General features: G+C 45.5%; 3 protein-coding genes across 3 annotated transcripts; 2 read left to right on the top strand and 1 right to left on the bottom strand.

Moving 5' to 3' along the window:
• Positions 1–10,609: 10,609 nt before the first annotated feature.
• On the top strand, positions 10,610–11,515 carry LOC131264989 (glutamic acid-rich protein-like). Its single transcript, XM_058267250.1, has one exon. It carries the CDS (start codon positions 10,610–10,612, stop codon positions 11,513–11,515), a length of 906 nt encoding a protein of 301 aa, XP_058123233.1.
• Positions 11,516–13,526: 2,011 nt separating this feature from the next.
• On the top strand, positions 13,527–17,815 carry LOC131266970 (uncharacterized). The gene is made up of 5 exons (XM_058269678.1): positions 13,527–13,616; positions 15,702–15,776; positions 15,836–15,996; positions 16,071–16,244; positions 16,318–17,815. The coding sequence occupies exons 1-5, from the start codon at positions 13,527–13,529 to the stop codon at positions 17,774–17,776; spliced, it is 1,959 nt and encodes a 652-aa protein (XP_058125661.1). The 3' UTR covers positions 17,777–17,815.
• A 2,193-nt stretch (positions 17,816–20,008) lies between these two features.
• Positions 20,009–24,275, bottom strand: LOC131266967 (uncharacterized). The gene is made up of 4 exons (XM_058269675.1): positions 23,999–24,275; positions 21,851–22,412; positions 21,444–21,768; positions 20,009–21,369 (listed from the first exon to the last, which is right to left on the bottom strand). Exons 1-4 carry the CDS (start codon positions 24,273–24,275, stop codon positions 20,152–20,154), a joined length of 2,382 nt encoding a protein of 793 aa, XP_058125658.1. The 3' UTR covers positions 20,009–20,151.
• Between the last annotated feature and the right edge of the window lie 795 nt (positions 24,276–25,070).

Raw genomic sequence — 25,070 nt, 5'->3', positions numbered from 1 at the left:
TTTTGATGTTCTCAAGTTACATAAAAAGTGGTAGAATAACATATTTTAATCTTTATCATTAAACTTTTTGAAACTTTTAGATTTTGGAATCAGTTGGTGGGCCGGACTTTGCGAACCCCTGATCTATAGTGAATTTATAATTGATATTCTAGCTATAAAATAACAAAATATTAACTAACCGTAACTACAAAAGAAACACGTAAATTTATCACCATATGTTCGTTTATTTTGTTTTTGAGATTTGTTATGTTTACATTTATTTCTTTTTCGTCTTCTTCTTCTGACGCATTTGAGTTTTCGGTTAGCTGCCAAAAACTTCTCGGGTGCAGTTTTCAGCTCACGGAGCTGAAAAGTTTTTGACGTAAACTTCTCGGTTGTTCCCCTCTTCTCGCCGAGAAGTTTTTGAGTTTTCGGGTCGTGTAGCGGGGCTCTTACAGTCAGAGGGCTGATATATTTCTTTGAAATAAATTCAAAAGCGTAGGGGTTTGAATCATGAATCTGATAGACAGCTACAGCTCACTTCATCCTTGGCGAGTCGTGATTCTGTTGCTATGAAAACATCTTTGGTTCTACTTATTTACGCCAGGCCGGGTTCTGTGGAACAATTTGTTGTTACTGCGAAGTGTTGTCATATTACAATGAAGGTTCATTCTTCTTTATCACGAAGCAACTTTCCGTTGTTATGGAGTGGAATCTACCAATTTCACTGACTCATACTTAGTGCTTCTCGTATTTTTCTATGGAAATTCCATTAGATGGCATAGCTATAGTGTTGGATGACGCTTTATGTTCCAGGGGTTGGCAAATGTTTGTCTGCCAATACACAGATTTTCTGCTGCCCAGAAGGCATCATACTACTGCAAATTTAGGATAATTTGGAATATTTGTTTTTATTCACTCAATGACCTTTTTTGTGCGTTAGCAAATACTTTGTGTTGGAAACTGTTCCAACTCTGTGCAAAGGGCAAAGAAAACAAGAAATTTTATTATGAACCGCTGTTGTGCGGAACCAAAAAATTAGTCTTTTATTTAACGCTGATGTTTGCACCATGCCTCATCGCGCCCAAACGAGCCTTATTTAAAACCTTCCCCGGGGAAGCCGACGGCAAGGGTCATCGATCCTCTCGATCAGCTGATCCGTCAGATCGATAAAGTTCCCTTTTTGGCTTATCACTTTCACCGGGCACTGTTTTTTGGCCGAATTGACAGCTGGTGTAAACAACTTTGTTTTAAGTACGTACGAATTTAAGAAATACTTCGTTGAAGGTGAAAGAAACCTCACTCCGTATTATTTCTGTCCGAGGGAAAAATCCTTTTAAAAAACCCACCACAACAACAGGTGATCTTATAAGACGTGATGATTAGAATAAATGCGTCAACACCTAGCGATACTGGAAATCATCGATTTCCGGCTCGTATTGCCAGGGGAGTGGGAGCGAAACGACGGACCCGTGTGTGACGCATTGCAAATGGTATGCTCGATCGTTCGTATAATGACACCAATCGATCGGCGCGGCCTGGCGAACCGGTCTTGGGTCGTCTTATACGAGGCTAATAAATATGCATTGACACACTAATGCTCCAGCGAGGGCACAGGAGGGTCGCAGCACCACCATGGGCGATGACATGGATGAAGTGGCACTTGGCGAATGAAGGACATCAGTGGTGAAGCCTAATCGGCGGATGCCATCGGATAGTTAACCTTGAGCTTCAGCTCCGGTGCCTTTGCGGAGGAAATAAGTCGAGTGAAAGCTTGGTCCGGATGTTGTTCCAGGCTGCAGCGGTGTCTAATTTTCAGGGTCTGCTTCACGTACTTGCTGCTTTGTCGAGTTTCCTTTATTAAATCTCCAGACGCTCCAGACAGTCGTGGCGGGGAAAACTAATCGTTCCACAAATTAGGCCAGATCGATTGAACCAGATAACCCGGAGCTCATAAGTTAAGTGCACCGCTGGATGTCGGTAGGAGACACTCCGCCGTAAACGGCAGTATCGGATGTTCGGGAGCGAGTCAACAGTCTGGCCTTTACCGACCTCCAGCGAACTTGGGGAGATGTCTCTGCGACGTCGGACGCGAAGTAATGACCCTTTTTTCACATCTTTGTTGGTCCGATGAGAGAGTGTGACGTTTGCAAGCCCCCTTTCCGGAGTGAAGGCGTCCTCCACACATCAGCTCACCTCAACACCAGGCAACGCCGGTGCTGCTCGCTAGCTACTAATGCACATTAGCGTCAAACGTTCACGGTGTGCACGGTAAATTGCATTTATAATTATAGCGATTGTTGCGTGGGGGAATTCGAAGATTGATGTAGCCCGGGACACATAAGAGCCCACGACGACGAAGGGTGTTCGCCGTTCCACACCCACTCCGAGGTAGGCGGGGCGGATGCCAAGTCATCTCCAGTCCAGGTGGAGCTGCCGAGCCGCCCCCTGGTCCGTCCAACTCCTGCCACATATTTGGATTAGTTTACATTTCATTCCTTTTTCTTCCATTGTTATGTGGAGCATGTTTTCGCTCCTCTCGTGTTACCATCCAGCCCCATTGTGGTGTGAAGAGACCATGCCAGTGGTAATGTACCTCTCCCCTCACTGTTTACCTACCCCCCACTCGATGGTGTCGTGTGTGTGCGTCGGTGTTGGCTATGCGCATTCCACTGTTTGCATAAACCCGTCGACGCTGGTGGTGGTGGCCTGTGTTTTGATTTGTTGCAATTGTTTACACGAAGTGGTTGTGTACATCTCACAGATCATTAAAATCGCTTAAGAAATGGGTACGGCCGTGCGTCGTATGGTGTATGGTGCCGAGCTGGATCGGTTCGGGCCTGATTTATGTGTTTACTGCACGCATGTTCGGAGCGGGGTTCCCATGTTGGGCCGTTTCGTATTGTTGGCTTTTTTTCGGTATCGGGAAGATACGCTGCATTCTGTTGTCATGATTTGGCGAAAACAAATTTTCATTCGTGTCCGCCTCGAAGGAGTAGTCTGCATTTTGTGTGTCATGCTTGTTCTCCCACATCACGTTCGTGTGCGTCAGGATCGCGAGAGGGCAGGATCGGGCCGGACGCACATTTTGAAGGTTACGATAAATTAAGCCATCAAACTCGGTTGACAAATGTCCAGAACAAACGCCCTTCCCCTCCTTGCGCCGTACCGCCCAAATGGTCTTCCGGTTTTGATCAACCTTTTAAGGTTTCGGTTATGCTTGACTTGTTGTGTTTTGGTTTCTTACTTATTCTACGGCTCCAGCTTCGCTGCCCTCCGACGGCGTGGTCTTGGCGAGCCGTAATGAAATCCTTAGATGGAACTGCTTTGTTTTAATCCACGTGCACGTCGCTTTAGCCGTTTTTTTTTATTTTGCGACCGCGTGTGCAACCGTCTCGTGGATGACAACTGTACGAGAAGCTGTCAGTTGCGTTGGATTGGCGAGCTCTAGTCGGATACGCAGGCGTGAATAAAATGTTAGCTAGTTAGATGGCAAGGGGGAGGGAAACAAATGCAACCATATAAAATAAATGAATGAAAAAGCGCTCGGCTAGAGTTTGTTTTTAATCCGCGTCGCAGAAGTGGAATTGGAATTAAAGCATGGCTGGAAACAGGTTTCCAACGGTCATGCCGATTTTGAATACTTTATTCTTCAGAGAATATTTGATCAACTAGTTGGAATTAATTTTTATACTTAATACAACATTCAATTTTAAGAATTTCCTTTTGATCAAATAGAGTCAGACATAAAAGTGGAACGCATTCATCCCATTTCGGTTAAGTGGTGAACTTCAAAAAATCACACCCAATCAAGTTCGAAATATATTGTGTCTTTTATTGTCAATTATAGTTTACAAATAAGGGGAATCAACTTTTAGAGACGATTAACGCCGTTAAACGCTCTAAAATCTTTATAACCAAAGGCCATTTAGAAAAAAAAATCTCAGATAGAAAGGATAATGAAGGCTTGCTAATTTGATATTTAATAGTTCAAATATGGAATTTTGTTAAGCGTGGGCTTTACTTGATTCTTCACGGGTTATTAACGTTATTTACAGACAGTGATATTTTAGGCTCTCGATGATTTTTGATCAAGACTTACGGTATACAAGTATTTGTGCTCGTAACGAAAAATATCCTACATGTGTCATCCGCAAGACGAAACAAAACGGTTGTAAATTCAGTAAATTGAATAATACATAAAAACCTCATACTTCCGGATATCGTTTATCATTTTCCGTTGCATATCTTAACCGAAACAAGGGTGCGTTTGACCTTTGATTAATGCTGCCATTCGCCATCCCTGCGCTGTCATCCGGACTGCGGTCTTCCTCACCCTTGCATGCAGTTTGTGTCACTCGTTGCAATTCCCACCGGGTGCATTGTTGTGCAGTTGCGAGCGCACCGGTGCGTATCGGTCGGTGTTCCGCTCCTTCGCACCCTACTCTCCCGGTGGTGCGCGTGGAAACCCTGCAGGTTTTTCGAATTCTGTTTTATGCCACCGCCTAGGGGCCTAGGGAAGAAGACCCCATCCAGTCCTTCTCGTTCGGCATGGAAAACACGTTGCGTGCGATTGAGTGCCACGAAAAACCACAACGAGGGTTGACCGAACGGTGCGCGGATCGCGCTGAGGGATCTTTCGCGCGTCCGGATACGTTTATCGACCTCGACTTCGGAGGCACGTGCCTCCGAAAGGCGCACTTGCGGCCGGCGGAAAAGCCAACCTCCCCCCGACTCGGACTCTCGGATCGCTGCCATCCGAGAAAGGAGCGAAATCATGCGTAACATTTTCCGAGGTGCTTTGTTTTGTTCCGCGCGGCGAACCGAGCGGACAAGTTGTGGTCAAGTTCATGCATCAGCGCAACTCGACTCGGATGGTCGTTGGTCCGTTGGTCACCTTCGCGAACGTTGGTGCCGCCCTCCCGGGGGGAGGGTCGGGTGCCGGCATAACTCGTGATTTATCATCCATTAGCGTCCATCGAGTCTCGGATTGTCTCTCGCCCCGTAGGGACAGAGGAGCCTCACTCGTTTGGCGAGTGAAAGACGGACACGTTTCGACCTTGTGCCCGGTGAAAATTGAATGGGATGGAAGTTGCGAAAGTGAATGCCACTCCTCGTAGGCAGCTGGGTTTTAGCAAATAGACAGGGGCCACCGGCGACTGCCCGGGCCAGTTCGTCCCTCATCCCTTGTCAAACTCCCAAACGCAGTGAAAAGAAGAGGGGAAGGGTGAACAACGACAACGATAATTTTTCCCCGGGCGAGTGGGAAAACACTAATTGCTCATCGATAGTTCCTCTCCGCTATTTGCTGTTTGATGAATTATTCAAAAATTGCCCTTCTAACAGCCAGACGGCCGGCATTGTTCGGTTCTGGTTTAGAACGAAACTAAGAACTTTAACAAGCCTTCGGTTTCAGCGAGCCGTGAAGCCTTAAACTGCGCGTTGGTCATTTTGCTAGAACCAGTTTGATATGATCATGCTGTTTCTTGGTGTTTTTGTTGTTGTTGCCGGTGTTTGCTAGCCTTGCGCAAATGGAAGATTTTATTATACCGTGCGGAAATGGAATGATACACTGCTTTATCCTTCTGCTTTTAAGCACCACAAGAATGTTAATCTGGGTGTTCTGCACCGTGAAGCCTGAAGGGGAATCATGATCATGGACAGATGAAAAAAAAAAACACTTCAATGTGAGTCACAGGGTGTTTGAAGGGAAACCAAAATCTAGATTCTAGAGTGTTAGAAGAATTCCTATACACACACCAAATGTTTGAGAGGTTTGTGTTTTGAAAGATTTTATAGAATCAGAATTCTTTTTAGTTGTTTATTTTCATCAACTCCTGATATAAATACTTATAAGACTATTTGTTATTTTAACCATTATCATTAGTGTCCATTCTAAAGTAAATCGATAATATGCTATTAATAATAGCTTCAGACCTTTTCTTCTTGCTTTAATAAAATAGTTTCTCCAAATGTAACTCGGGTAAAATGTCCCCCAAGTCATTAATGTCCGCTTTATCGATGTGAGAAGTATTTCATAATATTAATTTATTTTACGACTTGCTGCAATTATTACCACTTTCGCTGTACGCTCGATATTTGTGCTACCGAAATATGATGATTTGTATAATGAATTTGACCTCGCTGGAACCGAAATGTCAGCTTAATTATGCTTCGAGTTGACGAATGGGATAAAAATACTCGTGGACGTGTAGGGAAGGAATTAGGTTACGACTGTGTTTCGGTATGAAGAAACAACACTCGCACCAGTGCGTGTTCTGTTCCTGTAAAGTGTTGTTTCTTTGGGCGTCGTCAACGCTAACGGGCTTTTTGAACCGCCATGGTTCTTTGCCGGACCGGAAGTATCGGCCCATAACTCGCCACAAACTGAACGCCTCCCTCGTGCTAAGTGTTGAACACCCGGAGGGTGGATTATGGGTTCAGCAAAAGTTCACACAATTATGCTCACAACCTCGAAGCCATTGTGCCCAAGTTGAGACCCTTTTCTTCCTTTCTTGTCCCCGCGCGCGCGGTCAATCTTAGGGTGAGTAATCCAACGCGGGGCCGAAGAACTAATAACCTTTTTTTCGGGTAACACGTAGTAGAATCTTACGGTCGGCGAAGGTTCTCACAGCCGTTGGGTGGGTCGGCTCTTGTGTCAAACCAACCGCAAAGCAAAGTTCCTCGCTTGGTTGATCGAAGAATTGCGTGCCCGCACACCACCGACAATCGGTCCTTTCCGCGGTTCGCGGTGAATAAATTCTGTGTGAATGAAAGCCCTCGCCTCGGAAGGGAGACACAGGAGTTGGTTCTCGCTGAATGACGGAAAAACGTTGTGGAAAAGTCCATCATGGATAGCATAAAGGCAGCGAGAAGTGGAGGAAACATAAAGAAGAAAAAATACACACACTAACACATAACTGGAGAAACAAAGAATCATTCATAATACATAGGAAACCCACATCGTTACCGGCGACACGGTTCCCTGAGCAGAGACAAGAACAACATTCAGGCATACAGTTTCGTTGTTTTTTAAAATGTAATTTCCAAGGTGGTGTGTTAGTGTGCGCGCAAACTCGCGCAAGGAAGGGACGAGGGATCCGGATGGTGTGGTAAAAAGATCGTTCTACCAGAAAGAAGTCCTCAGAAGAAGCCAGCTGGAAAAGGGACGAGAAGCGCAACGCAACAGGCCATCATCGTAAGGGATGGCGGAGGGAAAACAACCCCTTTTGGTTGAAGTTTTTTTTTGTTTTTGAAAGTCGATGGTGACTTTTCGAACACCTCTTGTCCTCTCTGCAGCGCTTACCGGAAGACGGTTTGGTCGAGTGAAGATCGACCCATGATAAGATGGACGGAGTTTGTTCGTGGAAACACAAAAAAAAACTTTTATGGCCACCAGCCAGGACGCGTAAGACTAGAGGATCAAGACAATTTTAAAAACTGAGCAAGGACGAAGCCCATTCTCAAACTGACTCGACCGGGTGTATTTAATTGGCATCAATATGGGACCAGTGTACCGTCCCTAGCTGACCGCGTTCCCAGGGCATTTTCCTAGCAGTCGCAGATGCAGTCCCTCGATAAGAAGGAAGAAACTAGTTTAACTTTATTTATTACCAACCTTTTCCAGCGAGGATCAAATGTATGAACATAAAGATTATTGCTCGCAAAGTAATTCTCACCGAGTGCGCGACCCGATCGGTGCAATAAAGCAAACGTTCATAAAGAAATTATCACCTTTTCGCCAGCACACTACCGGTCATTAGCATGGGGTCCGAATTTTTCCGACCAGATGGTTCCCGCGCCGGTCGGCAAGGGGTAGCGGCGGCAAAATTAAAGAGGCGCCTGGCAATACTTTCGATTCGAGCTGCTTAAGACAAAATTTCTCTTTCATCTAAGTTTTCACTACGGCACTAAAATCGCGCCATTTTTTTCTGTTTTGTCCTCCCTTCCAACGCCGCATCGCTGGTGATTCGGCCGGGAAAATGGTTCGCGATGCGCGAAGACGCTTTAAACCGTACCGAGTAAAAATACGAAATAATAAAAATTTAACCGTACGCAGTCGACGGTTGGTGTAGGAGTGAAAATGGGAAAACTGAGCCCGGCTTTCCGGCCGAAAGTAAAGGTCAATTAGGCACACAACCCCTGTGTGCGCGCGCGGTCAGATTGAGTTAGTTAGTGGCTGGCGGCCGGTCGTGGTTTGTTGTTGTTGTTCCTTGTTGGCCGTTGGGAGTCGCGAAAGTGTGCGATAACCAACTTGGATGCTTCAAAGATCGCGCAGAAAGCTGGTGGTGAACTTTTTTTTGTTGTTGTTTATGACTGGTAATGATTTGGTTTGCAAGCTACATTTCGCAATTTAAATTCCTCGTGCTTTATTTGTAATGGAAGAGAGATATTGAATGGTAGTTTCATCACGTCCAGCATAATAATAATAATGAGAAAACATGCAAAAGAAGTAGCATCAAAGGTAAATTTGGCAAAAGTAGTAGTTGTTTTCGTGGCAAAGCTAATCTTAAGCTGAAATTTTTAAATTTGTCGAGTTTTGTTTCTGTTGAACAGGATGTATTCTTTAATGATATTTATGGCTATTGATCGACATTCCATAAAAAGATGATAAATTATATAAAATATCACTTAACTACTGTCTGGATGTCGTTTGTTATATGGAAGATTATTCAAATGTACGCTATATGATGTTAATCAAAGTAAATTTATTTCTTAACTAATTCATCTTTTGATGTATAAGTTGACATGAAGTAAGCAAAACATATTACATGTGAGTGGGGCGAAAAAAGTAATCGAGTAGACATGGAAATAGAAATGGTAGGATATAAAAGGAGCAACGAGCAGTAGTAGAGCAGAGTTTTAAGTCAGAGTTTAAAGGAAGAGGTTTATAGAATAAAGAAGCTACACCTTTAAACCTTACATGGGGGCTCAACCAAAGAAGAGGTCATCGGATCTTAATAGAAATTAACGGGCTCAACCAAGAAGAAGTCTTCGGTTTGGAATAAGAATTATTCATACATTCGTGAAAGATAGTCGTCAGAAGTCGTCCGTGAATAGTTGGTCAGGAGAGTAAGAAGCATACCGGGTCTGAAGTCATCCGCGTAGTTCTTGAATAGTCTTCGGAGATTGGAGTAAGGAATCTTCCGCAGTCAGGATATAGACGGAGGTCATACAGCAGAAGTGGTCCAGTGTGTGCACAGAAGTTTTTCGTCGGAGTTTAGTAAGTTTGCACTGTGTGTGCTGTGATTTGCGCTGTGTGCGCTGTAGATTGCACTGTGTGTGCTGAAGGTTACGCTCTGTGCGCTGGAATCTGCTGGTGTGAATCGTCAATATGGAATCTTTACGGTTGATGGAAGAATACTCTCGTTCCGAATTAGTGCGAAAATGTCAAGCGGCAAGACTAGCAACGACCGGAAGTAAGCAAGACTTAGCATCCCGCTTAGTCGAGGCTGGTATGGATGAGGTGGGAAGCAACCCGAATCGATCAGTCAATGAAAATGAGGAACCGGACATGGAGGATGAAAATATCGTGCATCATACAACGTACGTTAACTCATTCTCCATACGTGATAGTGAAGATAGCGTCGAAGAGTTCGCTGGAGAACGAACGCAGAATATCGCGATTTGGTTGAATGATTTAGAAGATGTCGGCCGTATGGCAGGATGGAACAACCAACAACTGTTTATCATGTGCCGAAAAAAACTCGTGGGAACAGCACGAAGTTTTCTAAGAACATTATCGGGAGTTACAACGTTCTCCAAATTAAAAAAAGAATTGTTAAGCGAATTTGGCGTGTTGGTGCGACCGCGGGACGTACATAGAGAACTTGAATCTCGACGGATTAAGAGTAACGAAGGAGTATTGGAATTTGTGTATGCTATGCAACAGTTGGCGAGAACAATTAGCTTGGATGAGACCAGCTTGTGCGAATATATCGCGGATGGTGTCACTACTGACCCACATGTACGAGCTATTCTTTATGACGCTCAAACTGTTCAAGAATTGAAGAAGAAACTTCTCTTGATGGAACGTGCAACACAGAAGAAAACAGAAAGAGTACAGCATAAGCCAATAGAACAGAGTAAACAGTTTGACCAAGATTTGAGAAAACCAATGAATAAGCGGATTGTGAGGAATGATGAGCGAATACGTCGATGCTTCAACTGTGGAATGATTGGACATGTAGCAACTCATTGTATGAGGCGTGGTGAAAGAAGTCCCAAGTGTTTCAGTTGTGGTGAACTTGGACACCGGTCGAATCAGTGTCAAAAGAAAGAAATACAAACAATTGAGACAATGAATGATACGTGGATTTCGATGAAGATAAAGGATGTAAAATTGAATACCATTTTCGATAGTGGAAGTTTTTACAACATCCTTTCTATGGAATCACACTGCAAAATTGGAAAACCAGCACTAAAGTATACTACTACAAACTTCAGAGGATTTGGAGCTAACAAAGTAAACTCCATCGGAACGTTTATAACAAATATCTATATAGACGGAGTAGACTACGAAGACATACAATTCTACGTTGTGTCTAATGATTGTATGTTGTGCGAAGCTATTCTTGGTCGATCATGTTTAAGCTTGTTTGAAGCAAAAATATCGTCCGAAGGAATTAAGATGACCCCGCGAGAAAAGAAGCTCGACATTAAAGAACATATCTTCAACATCGTTATAGACGAGAACGAGAAGGAACAACTCGAGTTTAAGATGAAACAACAGGGTGAAATCATTGCAAATCGAGATAAGCAGATAGAGGACCTACGATCGGATCTGACCGGATTGGAACATAAATTGAAGAAGGAGCGTGATCTATTGACAAGCTCGGAAAAGGATCGGCTGGCGGAGAAAACGAAGCTGATCGAGTGTGTAGCGAAAATACAGTTTTTGGAAGAAAAGTTGAAGGACAGTCAGCAGAAGCAGTGTCAGTTGAATGATCGCGTACGAGTACTATCGTCAGAGAATGGACGACTGGAGAGAGAATTGCACGAAGCTTTTGATAAGTTGGCGAAAGCGAAAGAAGCAAGCGATGATCGTGAACAACAATTGGTCGGTGTTACCAAAAATTTTAATTTGTTGAAGGGAGCCTGCAACATAACGAGAGCTCAGCTAATTGAGATGGATTTCCTCGAGAAAGAATCAAAACGCAACATGAAGTACGCTGCGCAGATGGAAGTTCTCCGAAAGCGCCGTACTGAGCAGGATAACGAAGTATTTAAGACAAACATTGGAGGACGGGAAGTAATAGTTACACCAAGGAGCTTGGAGAATGCTGAAGATGATGAGGATGAGGAGGAAGAAGACGAAGATGATGAGGGCTATGATAGTGAGAAGGAGTCGAACGAATATGGTTCCGAGGAGGATATTGTTTCGGAAATTGCGAGTAGTCACAAGAACACGAGTGAAAAGGATGCACCGGCAGGACAAAAGGAGCCGTGGCCTCCACCGACTAAGTACAAACTAGGAGATACAGGAGTGATTCAAAGAACCCAGATCACTGTAGGCAAAAATCTTATAACCGATTAGAAGTTGAGAAAGTAAATGGTAAAGTAAGCAAAGCAAGGAAGCAAATGCAAGTCTTCCGGGTCGGAAGAGATAAGTCAGGAAAGGCCGTGCGGGTAGGCTAATGTTATCAATATTGTATAGGAAAAGTATAGGTCTTCCGGGGCGGAAGAAATGTCAGGAAAGGCCGTGTGAGTGGGGCGAAAAAAGTAATCGAGTAGACATGGAAATAGAAATGGTAGGATATAAAAGGAGCAACGAGCAGTAGTAGAGCAGAGTTTTAAGTCAGAGTTTAAAGGAAGAGGTTTATAGAATAAAGAAGCTACACCTTTAAACCTTACATTACATTTACTACAATTGTGAAAGAGGGAAATAGTTTCTTTTAAAAAATTAGCTTGAGTTCTCAATAATTGTCTCATTATTAAAGGGAAACAACCGTTGTCTATCGCGCAGGCTGCCTTGCGTGTAGTTAAGAACCCTAACGAAGATCATCCACTCCCAGGCGTTTCAGCACCAACTTGGCTACCGCCTCAGTAAGTCAATAAGTCTCGCTTGAGCCCTCTTGCGAAGGTCGGTTTCCCTTCTTGCGGTCAATTAATTTTCTGCCCACCGGCACGCAGGGCTGCGGGGTGCAGTTTTTGGAGTTTGTGTGTTTCATGTTTATTTTTCGCTAATCGCAAACCCGCTCCCCGATCACGTACTCTTGCGCTGTGGCCGCGTGCTTCTGCTGTTCTACACCCCGGCATCGCCCCAGTGCGCCGATAGTGTGTTGCGTGTCGTTTGGGCTTTGCCCCTGACGGTTATGTCTTCCTCTTGGACCGCCCGATGCTCGCAGAGGCCCGCGCCGCAAGCAAAAAGGCGCGCGATGACGAAACGCCGACGCGCGCGCACGGTTTTAAAAGAAGAGCAGCAATTTCAGGCTACATTATATCATCGGGGCGCTGAAGGCGAGGCGGCTGCCTTTGGGAAGAAGGCGAATTGGAAGAATTATGAGCAAACTGGAGCGCATCGCGCAAAAGTGGCGAGGATCAGCCGGGCGCGCCAGAGCCGAAAGTGAACCACAAACCCATTAGCATTGTCTCATCTCGCCACCGCGGGGAAATGGTAAGGCGGGGTGAGGTGGGGGCCGGCTCTCTTATTGCTGTAGAACTTTTGCAAAGCTCATTATACAATATGTGGATAGACGATAAACGAGGGAAATTATGCTACAGTTAAAGCCCTTCAACCGTGGATGAGAGTTGATTACCGACTGCTTCGCTGGGCGCTAAATGATTTTCCTTTCAAAGAAAGATGTTCAGATCGAAATTCTTTTTTATTGAGACATCAACCTTATTTTGGCGTCAAGGTTTTTATCAGTGTCATTTGTCACACCATCTCAGCTCATTCTCACATGTTTTCTTTTGGATTTAGCATATCTTCACGTTAAATTCTGTTACTCTTTGTTGGATTTAGAAAAAAAGGAAGACAAACAAAAATTGACTCACACTTACATCTTGCTTCAATCACTCGTCAATCAGAGGTTAAATGGTCACTTGACCGAATGTCCATGGAATTTACATTCCCTAGATATGCTAAAGTCATTTCGTTCGGAGACATATTTGACCTTAATTTATTGGATTTTTTAAACGCGACGGACAAAAATTGAGGTTTTGTTTTGAAGTCACTAATATTAAACGAATTTATCTTTACGTTATCTTCAATTTAACTGTTTCAACTAAACCTAGCAATAAGTTAACTTTAAGCTTTTCTTTTGGTCTTCTTGTTAGAAGACAAAAAAATAAAAATAAAAATCCTATACACGAGTGATCTCCAGAAGAAAATTGTATATCAATGTATAGAACCTCGTTTCGGTAGTGAATCTTTAGTATCAAGCTCCTCATAGTATTGATCCTGAACCTTATCCATTTTGGACTTAATTCTTCTATAAGGATCTCTCTATATAAACTCTTTATAATTTCTATTTTAGATTCGTCCGGGTGACGCTGACACACCGCACTGAGCAGGCTTCCCGTTCGCCCATCATGAGAGTGTCGTGATGGAATCCGGAACCATCGTCGTCCGCCAATCGCCCGCCGCCGTCGCCACCGTACCGAGAGCATTTCTTAATGAACGTTCTTCCTCGATGGTAAGCAAGACAAGTGGAACAGTGACAAACGAAGTGCGATCGACTAACCGAATGCTCGCAGAGCTCCCACAAATCAAAACATGTGCTACACTAATTTTCCTCACTTGCTGGTTGGAAAACTCGTAACCATGAAGCATGCAGCAGAGGGAGAGTGCATTAAAATGCATTTGACATCTGGTACGGTTCCCGTCACTTGTCGTGCATTTAAGCTTCGCTTCGATACTTAGCACGATAGGAGATAGGAAAAAAGTTGAAGTTGAGTGTTTCGCCAGGGCTACAATTAAATTCATATTCATCTGGCCCGAAGTCGTCACCAGAGAGACACCAAACACGGGGGACGTACCCTGATCGTTCAGTTTTCCGCTGTGCCAACAAGTTCAGTCCGAGCTGGCGGTTGTTCCGGACCTGGTGTGGTCTGTCGGGTGATTGATTGTGTGCGTTGCCGCAAGGGATGATAAATGATAAAACGGTGCTTCCATCATTCCCATCCGTTCGATCCGAGGGGAAAGTGAGCGGTTGACACATTCTGTTCCGCGATCGCGTCAAGATAAAAAATAAAGAAAAGAAAAAAAAACTACCCTCATCGATACTAAAAAGAAGGGTGTAAAACCACAACGGTATGGCAGCGGATGGGGAAGAAGTTGGCGGTTAGTGTGGCTAAACTCATCAGATGCTGGTGAAAATGTGATCATTCGTGAATTCGAAAGTGATGCTGACTTACCATTTGTTGCGGGATGTGATTTATGGCTTTTGCTGGCCCGGGTAGGATACGTGATAAATTTATTGACGGCATTCTCCGTCACAGATTTGGCAAAAGATGCGATCAAATCGAGCGAATCGTTGGGCGTTCGAAACCGCTGTCGGTTGATTTTGTTTCCATTATTAAATCCCTTGATGAAGTTTCGTTGGTGTTGTTTTATGAATTTTATTCAAAATCAATATAATTGCTCGCACTTCGGGTCTCGTATGGACGGGTGGGATTTAAATTATTTAAATTGGCCTCAGCGTGGTTGAATACATATAATAATTCCCGCCAGGGGCTACAGCGATTCGAAAACCGAACAAGCGAGCGCTAATAGAGCCGAGCCGCAAATCTTGAGAAAAAGTGCTACCCTATTGATATTCCGCGCTCGGCATCTGCATTATGCCACTGCAAGGAAGATCGGGTGGTTTTGAATGATAAAAAAGGGCGGCACTTAACAACACTCAAACGCACGCACACCGACCGGTCGGCGTTGCGCAATGACAGTAGTAATGCATTAGTTAGTGATGTTCGCCTTCGTGTTGCGCACCAGTTTGCTATTCCACGTGCACGAACGATGAATCCTAATGCGTCGTTTCTGTGTCGATGTGATTAGATTAGCTTGCGTTTTAGCGAATATTTACAGATCAATCACGTTTGATGTGTCTCTGGCCGGAGGTGAAACTATTCGGAGAGAAGCTTTTAATACATATCGCGCAAGACCATCCAATCACGAACAGCGCGTCCGACTTGTGGCAAAAATAATTTAATTTTAATTTACACCATTTAACAACTTTATGCAAATTCTGCAATGCTTTTATTTGGATCCTTAAAACTCATTGTACCGAGTTTAAAGGCTTACAATATGACTCCCATATGTTACGCTGAAAGTATTCAATAAAATCAAAAAAAGATTGTGGAATATGTAAAGAAAGAAAGAAGAATAAATGAGCATAGAATACTAAATCTGGGAATGCGGACCAACAAAAATGGTAAAGCTACAAACGATGTAAAAATGAGTCGTAAATATATGTAGAACAATTTTTTAAATTTTATGGCAGGCGAAGGTAATAAGGAGAAAGTCAGTTAAAAACCAATAGTAAATCAGTCAAGGTATTTGATAAGCATACAATTCGAAGTTGTTCATCTAAAATGATAAATATCTTCTCTATTTTTTATTTGATTTACCGCCGGTTAAAAAATATTTAAAAATAAATTCTGTCAAATTTTTAGAAAATCTGCTCTCTGAAAATGTTTCAAATAGTGGCATGCATATTAACCCATTTCATACTCATTTCATACTTATCGTACTTATAAATATTAAATCTTTTGCTTACTTTCAGACAATTCTTCCGTCGCAAGGAAAGTCGCATCAAAATCCTCCCAGAATGTCACAACTGGAAACTCTAGAAGCAAAGGTAAGGATCGTTATTTAGCTTTCGCTTACCGTTCGCTTAATGTGCAATTGATTTTTCAGATGGCTAATATCGAGGTTTCACTGTGTTCCGGCACGCCGAGGCGCCGGAAAGGAACATCCCTTGGAGGCTCACTGTCCGCTCGCTCCTCACCCCGACCGGATTCGGCTCCGGCACGGGAACTGCGAACTGCACTTCAGGACCGGGAAGCGGTCATACAAAGGTGAGGGGGAAAACCGATAACATGATAATGCTCGACATAGCCGAATAACCGGGTTTTTTTTTCTTTTTGTGCAGCTTGAGATTACAGCTCGGGCTGGGAAAATTGCCCCGACCGACCGGGCCGCCGCTTGACGATACGGAACGTCCGGTGGCCGAGCAGCGGCTGGCGAAGTTGAAATCCGACGCCGAAACGAAACGGCAAGTGATAAGAAACCTAAAAACGGCCCTCGAGAAACTGGACGTTACGGAGTAAGTTTCGTGGAAAGCGTGTGCTGAATGCATTTGGAAATGCTTGTTAATATATGGACGATTCGCTTTGCAGCAACATCGATGTGCGGATACGCCAGGCCGAGCTGGAGTATGCCCTCGGGCGGGAGGAGCTGCAGCTGCTTTCGCTGGTCGAGGAGGCTCGGGCGCTGCAGGGACGGCTAGATAAACCAAAGCAAGAACCAAACACACTGTACGGACTGCTGCAGTCGGGCGCGAACCTGATGCTGCTGGGCGTGCGCGCATCGACCGGTCGCTGGAACGCGAGCACGCGCAACGAGCAGCCCGGCTTCTGGGTCGACTGGGTGCTCGAGGGCGAGGGTCTGCAGCGGGGTGATCGGATCATCGAGATCAACGGGAAGGCGATAGGCGGAAGGAACCGGGAGGAGATGGTGCGAGCCATCGGGTCACACTCGAAGTCGGAGATCGTGATAGCCCGGATGAAGAAGCCTACCAACGGGCTGTCGGTCTTGCCACAGAGTCAGCTACAGCAGTCCCAGGCGGATAACGTACGTCTGCAGCACCGGATCTCGTACCTCGAGGACCAGGTGAAGGAGCTGCTCGGTTCGAAGGAACTGCACGCTTCCGTCGCTCGTTCTGGCGTCGCAGTTAACGGTACCGGTGGTGCGCATATAACGTCCATTAGCATCACGTCGCCACCGTCGACTCCACCGGAAGGGAAGACTCCGCAGCCACCTTCGGCCCAGCATATCTACAACTACATCGACGAGAGAGGCTCCTCGCGCAACGGAAGCCCGGCTCACGTGACCACGACCACCATCATCAAGGAGTGCGATCGCATCAACGGCGAACTGACGAACGGCGGAGCTGACGTGATGAAGTACAACCTTCGGAATTCTCTTTCGTCATCCAAAATCAGCATCAACGGCAATGCAGGCGAGTCACTGGCCGCCCAGTACTACAGTCGCAAGGAGCGAGACAAGCGGGAGCGCGAAAATCGCCGGCAGGATCGCGAGCGCTACCTGCAGCAGTTCGGGGCGAAGCTGCAGCGCAGCACCACCGACCTCGAGAGCGACTCCGAACGCGGTCGGTTGCAGCACAGCCACAGTCGTAGTCACGCGCGCAGCGTCGAGTATCTGAACGGGGAACGGAAGCGGCTGGTAACGGTACCGGGGGTGCTCGATTCCGCGGCCACGACGGGCCGTCGAGGGGACGCGCATCGGACGGTGAAAAGCTTGGACTTCGAGTCGGACACCAACGAGCAATACGCGTCGGAACCGTCCGGTCCTAAACTGGGCACTGGCGGACGGCCGGCGCCTCCAAAGAAACCGCTGCGTCTATCGTTGCAGCGGGCGCAGAGCCTGCAGACGGTTGATGGGATTGTGCTGGAAGCGATGGGCGCCAGCAACGGCCACGATCGGAAGCGGGCCATGAAGCGATCTCACAAGAGCGGAACCAAAGCGGTCGATCCGGGTGCACCGGTCAATGCACAGTACATCGAGAACAGTGCGCCAATGCAGACGGCGTCGCTGGGACGGCACAAGTATATTTAGCAGTCTGGAGTGAACCTACGTGTTATGATGTTTTACTGAAGTGACAGAGATTATATAAGCCAGCAAGCGGGAAATGAATAGCAATAAAATATATCACTATATTCAAATGAACCATTGCGTGTTAAAGAAAAGGCATTTTGAGAACATTTTGACATGTGTTGATTACCGCTGGTAATAATGTTTTAGATTAAAAATAATAGACAAGCGTATTATTAAATCACTTTATGTTGTTATACAGGTATGTGCAATGCCAATTGTACGCGAACGTTTGAAAACATGCGATAGGGATTCAAACGGTTGCTTTAAATTTTCTAATGCCTACCCTACTGCAGCGCCACCTAGTTGTCGAATATGTCAAATTCACCACGTTGGTTTGACATTTAAATTTAATTCACCACATCGGTTACAGTCTGTTCCCGAGTTACGCGGTTTTTGCGTTCCACAGAAATCCGCGTATCTCGAATTTCCGCGTACCTCGAATATTGCTTGACACATAGTTTATATTAGGAGTTAAGAGATCGAGCTATTGTGTACATGTATCATCGAATATTCAAAATTTTTCTTTGTCCATTAATATGAATGCAATGCAAGCGTATTCAAACTACATAAATTGCAACAAACGAAATTAAAAGCGTAAGTTATGCAAATGTGTAATTTACACATTTTTTCGTGTGGTTGTACATCTCAGGAATTTAAATCGATGTAATAAACCCAGTCTACTGTCAAATTTTGAAAACCGCGTATCTCCGAATCCGCGTAAGTCGAGAACCGCGTATCTCGAGAACAGACTGTAGTTGGAAGTTATGCGATCAGGGAGGGGAAAAAGAATTAAAACGAGTAAAATTGTGATAAACGGTAATAGTTTGAATAGATATCAAAATGCTGTGATATTTGATCAACTTTATGCAGTAAGTAACCCGATGTTTTGAATTTTTAGTGTTTCAAACAATTTATTGAATCTCCGCTATTTATCATGCCTAATTCAACTATTTCATAAATAACAAAAATGTAAAATAGTGTTCATCTGTTCAGCCCACCGCTCACTTCGTTTGATGTTCGGTTTCTTTGTTTGCGCATGTAAATTGTCTCTAACCTGCCCCCTGCCTCGTAGTGGCCCATTCGCCCGCTGGCCACCACTACCGGTCCGGTGGCGTAAAGCGGGAGCGTAAATTGAAAATGCCTTAAAGGGTACGCTACTTGGTTTCCTAAGACTAATCACTAGCTTATATTCATTGTTGCATGGTGTGTAGTTTTGTTTGTTGCGTTGTATGCTTGTGTTTCGTTCGTTAATTCATCGATTGTAGGTGTCATTGTACCGAGTGGTTGAGAAGGAAACTCTCCTGCCCGCAGCGCAGTGTTTCCACCGTCGTTCTAAAGCAATGCCTCCAGACCAGACGGGTGTCGGGAATACTGGTGAGATCGTATCCAGATATCGCCTTTAAAAGGCGGTCTAGACCTATCCGAATAAACATCACACTCCACACAAGCACGTTGGTCCACGCCGTATCAGGCAAACTAGTAGTAATATCATATGCACTCATGTTCCACACTGGGTCGCGGAAGAAGATTCAGAACCTTCAATCAGCAACCAGCTGTGCTGTTTAATATGTCTACGTCAGGAACATCCTGAGAATTCGCTTCTCATCTTCCCCAATAATACATTATTTTACTCTACGCTAACCTTCTTCTGAACTATCGATGCCACAGCAATCATTCGTTTGCGATGGGGTTTGATTTTCTAACTCATGCTTTGTTTTTGTATCAAGCTAATCTAATCTAATCACGATTCTACGTCACACATTTCCTACCCTCCTATTGTCTCCCGCCCTCATTGGCACTGGTTTGTCTTCATGTAAGGAATACACTCTTAACGTACAAGCGAATAGGCATATTTACTTGTGGTAATCTTAATTAAAATGACATGGTCTTAGAGCACCCTTGTGAAGAAAAGTTACGATTTCGTTTGATTGGAGAAAAAATGATGGTATAACTAGAAATAAGAACGTCGAAGAAGTTGATTTTCTTAAGAATTGAATTAGCAATAAGAACGAATTGGATGTTGGTTGTCTAGGAGATTTGGAATGATGTAGGAAAGCTTCGGAAGCAAGTAAAAAAAAACTCTGCAGGATGTACGGTGTAAAACATCCTACAGCTTAGGCCGCGCTATGAGTTGTACGAAAACAAATGCAAGGCCGTATCGGAGGACAATCCCTCAGTTCACTCCGCCCTTTTTTGTCGTTGTCGCTCTTTTGTTTTTACTTAAGCTTTAGCTAACCGTGGCAAAGTCATAACTGTGCTCCTATTATTGTCCCTTTGGTTGGATTGCAGGTGGCCGAATGGAATCGGTGAAAAAGGACATTTGCGTTACGGTGGATCTACGATCGCTGGCAGTAGCAGTACTTGCGCAGGTAATCGATGTGCATACACTCGCTCTGGCTGGCGTACTCGTTCAGCCGGCTGATGGATCCCGTAATCTCGAACGCATCCCGGTGCTGATAGTGGCGCACGGTCGACTCAAACTTCCCGCCGCCCGGTTTGCCCTCGAATATGAGCAGATAGTCGTTGTACGGCAGCTTGCCCTTCGGCTCTCGGGCCATCTTGGCGAGCGTGATCGAACCGAGCGTCAGCTTGGCGCACACGTAGCCGCTCGTGGTGCTGTTCCGATGCTCCTGCAGGTCACGGTTGACGTAATCGAACACGAAGGCAACCGCCCGCCGCACCATGACCGATCGTTTGTCGATCGGTTGAAAGTTGGAGCAGGTGCACCAGTGCGACTCGATCGCCGTCTCCTCGCACGACCGGTTCCAGGGCACCTCGGTGAATATGCTCTGACAGTTGGGGCAGCTCAGCGGACCCGGAAGGGTTTCGATGCGGCCGGACAGCTCCAGGACGTGCTTGAGCGTGGCGTGCAGATCGTACGGATTCGTCAGCCGGTTGCGGTTGATCTTCAGCGCTTGCACAATCTCCGGGTGCTCCTCGCGGAACCACTCCGGTAGCCAGAGGAAGTTGAACGGTAGTCGCTCCTCGAGCCAACCCGTCAGCAGCATCCGGACCGGGCCGAAGCGAAGCCCGTGGTCGCTGAAGAACACCACCATGCTGCTGTTCAGGATGCCCCGCTCGTCCAGCTGGTCGAGGTAGTACTTCATGCGCTGGTCCATCGACGACGGGTCGCTGATGTCGTTGTGGCTGAACGTGTTCGTCCAGAACAGCCCGAAGTACGGCTCGTTCCGGTACTGGGACGCAAAGTCGAGCGCGTACTGGTAGATGTGGTCGGCGTAGTGCTGATAGCCGAGGCAGAACGTCAGCGAGTTTTTCATCTTCTTCGAGAGGTTTTTCTCGGCCGCCAGCGCCACCGGACGGAAGTAGTGGTCGGTCGGTTGAGCCACGAAGCCGTACTTGTGGTAGTTGAACGTGTTGATGCTAGCCTCGTCCTCCGCGTACGCCGTCGCGTACCCATTGTCGGCGAAGTACTTCCACATGAACGGGCACTCTTCCAGCTGGCCCACCTTCTTCGGGTTGCATATCGAGTAGGCGAGCGAATTGTTGTACCCGGTCAGGATGGCCATCAGATTCGGGTAGGTGTTATCGTCGATCTGGAATGGAATGTCATGGCAGATGGAAGCTACCGTCAATTGACTGACTCTTAACCCTCGCGCTGTCCCCTTACCTTATTGTATCCCTTGAGCTCGAACCACCCGGTATCGTAGAGATGCTGTGCCGTGTGGGGCATCGCGCGGATGAGATTCAGTCTTGAAATACTATCGATACCGATCATGAGCACGCTGAGCGGTCGCTTTTCCGTGCGGCCCTTAAACTTGTCCATTCGCTCCTGCACCTCCGCCAGGGGGCGCACCAGGGCGTGGGTGTTGGTGTAGATGGCCTTCTTCGTCTTGCTTGCCTCCGATACGCCCGCCTTGCAGCGTATCAGAATGCCGGTGCGCACGGACGGTGGCAGTAGGAACGATTGGTTGAACGCGATGCACTCCCCAACCCTGTGTGTTGGAAGGAAAAAGGAAACGAATGTCAACGTTGTGGAAGCCGCGCTTCAAACGTCGGTCGTACGGAAGCACGTACCAGAAGTTTTTGTCCGCCTTATCCTTCGTCCCGGAGCGCTCGATGCTCTGATAGCAGCAGCGGAAGTAGCGCATGTAGTGCGGCATGTACGACTCAACCAGCTCGCGGTGGAACCGCACCAGCACCGTGTCGTTGTCGAAGTTCTGCTCGATCGTGGTGAGCGGCTGCTTCGGGCTGCATGGCTCGAACCGCTCCTTGCTGAACAGCCGCATCACATCGTTGGCCAGCGGGTCCAGATCCATGATCTGGCAGCCCGGTCCCCACACGAGGAAACCCTTCGGAACTGGTGCGTTCGGATGTGCGGTGGTAACGGGGTGCGAGAGGTTCGCGGAGCAGGGCCCGTAATGGTCCGATCCGTGATCGTCGGGACAAGCGACGACGACGACGGTGTTGGTGGTGTTGGTGGGGATGGCGGTGACATCGGTTCGGGTGGCGTTGGTTTGGGGAACGATTGGAATGATTTGATTGGTATTGGTTTGGGTGAGTTGCGGTTCGGTTGCGCTCGGACGCGCGGCGGGATGTTGCATTTGCTGCTTGGTAGTGCATTTTGTTGCAATTTGATCTTTCGATTCAACCGCCACATTACATTCGGGTACGTTATTGGATTTTAGTACGTTATTTTTTAGTAGAGGATTGTTTTTAATTTCAACAAATTGCAAATAAAAAGCGGTGTAGGTTTTTAGTTTTTTTTTTGTTTTCGTTCGTTCAACGATACATTACGTTATCAGACACATCGAAAAAGGGAACGTGAAATTGTGAGTGCATTAGAATAAAAACGAAAGTGTTTTACGGTGGTGACGCGCGGGGACGTGAACATTGCGTGGGCGGGGGCGTGATTTTTATGTTGCCACGAGAAACGAAAAGGACCCATCATTTCATTTACATTTGTACATGAGTTCAACATTTTGGGGCGCGGGTTTGTGTGTTTATTTTTATTGCGCCACGACACGCCAGCGGATACGGAAGAAAACAGTGAAATGAAAAAAAAGAAAGAAGGGAAAATTCAGGAGATAAGAAAGACGAGTTAAAGCCCAACTGAAGGCTCGCTGACAGGGTGCTCTATAACTGGACAATGCGGATGAGAGATTGTGTGTATTTGTGTATATATATAAAGAAGGCGCAGATTGAAAACTGCTCATAAGAAGAAGAAAAAATAACGAAAAAATGGGAAAAAGGAAGTCCATCGCAATTCTATCAGGCAGAAATATCTTCAAATGGGTATCTCTAAGGAAAAGCAAACCGAATGAAACATGGTGGTTCATGGGGTATTTCAAATGAAAATTCGTTTTATGTTACTTCCACACTCAAATTTGTTCCAACGTGGCAAAATAAGGAAATAGCATGTGTCAAAAGGTAGTTTTAATTGTGGCAGTCAAATAATATTAAATAATAGTTAGTCGAACCGCTTAATGCATGCGTGCAAACAATCGACAAACAGGAGTTAATTTGTATAAAAGAATACACACTACTATTTTGGGGTTTTTCCATACAATAGACAGGGGTCGGGTAATTTTCAAACAAGGAATGGCCAATAATATTTCCGCTTACAATATTTTAATCGAAAGTCATAGGAACGAATTTGGAATTTATTATAGCGTTAAGTTAAACTTTTTTGATTCCTCTTGTTTCATTTCGCTTCAAGGGGGCCAAACATGGTCCGTTGAATTTAATATAAAATAACAAATTAACAAATTTATCATGTAAATAATGAGAAAATTTTATGGGACTTGAATTGGACGAGAATTCTCTCATTCTATTGATATATCCCAATCAAAAACGTTCTTTTCTATTTGAATAAAATAGAAAATTGCTGATCCCTGAGATTTTGTTTTGGAGAACAACACTTTAGTGTTCGCCGAACAACTATTTAGTGTTCACATAAAATATGTTTTGTTTGGAATGTCATAGTGTTAACAGTTCATATTTACTATAAAAGGTGGTCCGGGGAACACAAAAATAATTCCAAAGGAAAATAAGGTAACTAAGAGTGCAAATGGTCGATATAAATAATCACAATAACAGAAAACAGCATGCTTTACACAATACACACACATCAAGAACACCCATGCGATAATCATGCTCGCGTGGCAACCTCGTCCTGCGAATGTCCGGTCAACTAACGAGGGCGAAGTACGACGGTGCGCCTACCTTTCGGGCCGGGAAGATCGACATCGTCCGCCGGGATGGTGACGATCATCTGCGTCGTGTCGTTCCACGTGGTGGTCGTGAAGTAGAGGTACACGGTGACGCAGAACACGAGGGCCCCGACCAGCACCGGCATCCGGCCGCACTTCTCCTGTGCCAGCAGGGCCCGTCCGTCGCGCCGGTTGTTGGTGCATGTTGGCCGTGCTTTCTGCTGCCTCTTACCGTGCACTGTGGTCGCTGTGGCAGGCTCGAGCAGTGTTTGTAACACCGATTGTTTCATGTTGTATGCTCATTGCTGAAACAGGAAAGAATACAACAAATCATGGAAGCGCCAAATCCTAAAGCGTTTTATAATTGATTTGCCAAGAACGTTGCAAAAAATCCGGAATTTATGGACCCGGTCGGAATCGTGTGGCAATGGCCATAACCTTGAAGAATATTTCTATGCTTATGCTGTTTGTGCTTTTTAGATTCATGAGCCACTTACTTCTTTTCCGACGGTTGAGTGAAGAATGAAGAGTGTAATCATCTTCACATTTTCCAAATGTTCGTCCATCACCTTCAGACAAACGATAGCGTCTTGAGAACTTCCTTTTTTTAAATCATTGTTAAATTTTAGCTTGGACATGTCTCAAAAGCCAAGGCTAATGATCTCATGCGCCAGGGGGGTTTTTTATCGAACGTAGGACGCATAGTTCCTTCATCCATGGAGACTACGAAGCGAATGGATTTTGCACATACGAGTGTGCTGCTTCACATTTTTAACACCGAGACACGAAACCCGTTTGGGAATTGGGTATTCCGTAAGCTGGAGGTCAACCGAATTTTATTGGGACGAACATTTGATGTGTGTCGTTTTTTTTTAAACATGCCGGCATTGGGAGGTCGTCAGGGTGAATTCTTAAAATCCAGTTCCGAGTGTTTGCCAAGCGTAGAAAAAAGAAAAGGAACGAGCTCGCATAGAATTCGGATCGGTGGGAAGATTCGATAATTACTGCCGGTTTCGTGCTGATCCGCTGGACGGCAAATCGTTGCACAATGGACCCTTAGTAGAATAAGATTTTCGCGCAGTCGA

Source organism: Anopheles coustani, chromosome 2 (assembly GCF_943734705.1).
Source record: "Anopheles coustani chromosome 2, idAnoCousDA_361_x.2, whole genome shotgun sequence".
NCBI classification, from domain to species: domain Eukaryota; kingdom Metazoa; phylum Arthropoda; class Insecta; order Diptera; family Culicidae; genus Anopheles; species Anopheles coustani.
This window is presented reverse-complemented; position numbering and strand designations above follow the sequence as displayed.

Excerpts from the sequence above, each read along its gene's own strand:
- LOC131266970 (XM_058269678.1), top strand. The coding sequence starts at position 13,527 with ATGGAATCCGGAACCATCGTCGTCCGCCAATCGCCCGCCGCCGTCGCC. Across the intron at positions 15,777-15,835 it reads TGGAAACTCTAGAAGCAAAG|ATGGCTAATATCGAGGTTTC; the intron begins GTAAGGATCGTT and ends TTGATTTTTCAG. Across the intron at positions 15,997-16,070 it reads CGGGAAGCGGTCATACAAAG|CTTGAGATTACAGCTCGGGC; the intron begins GTGAGGGGGAAA and ends CTTTTTGTGCAG.
- LOC131264989 (XM_058267250.1), top strand. The coding sequence starts at position 10,610 with ATGACCCCGCGAGAAAAGAAGCTCGACATTAAAGAACATATCTTCAAC.
- LOC131266967 (XM_058269675.1), bottom strand. The coding sequence starts at position 24,275 with ATGAAACAATCGGTGTTACAAACACTGCTCGAGCCTGCCACAGCGACC. Across the intron at positions 22,413-23,998 it reads CGATCTTCCCGGCCCGAAAG|ATCAAATTGCAACAAAATGC; the intron begins GTAGGCGCACCG and ends TTGAATCGAAAG. Across the intron at positions 21,370-21,443 it reads AGCTCAAGGGATACAATAAG|ATCGACGATAACACCTACCC; the intron begins GTAAGGGGACAG and ends ATTCCATTCCAG.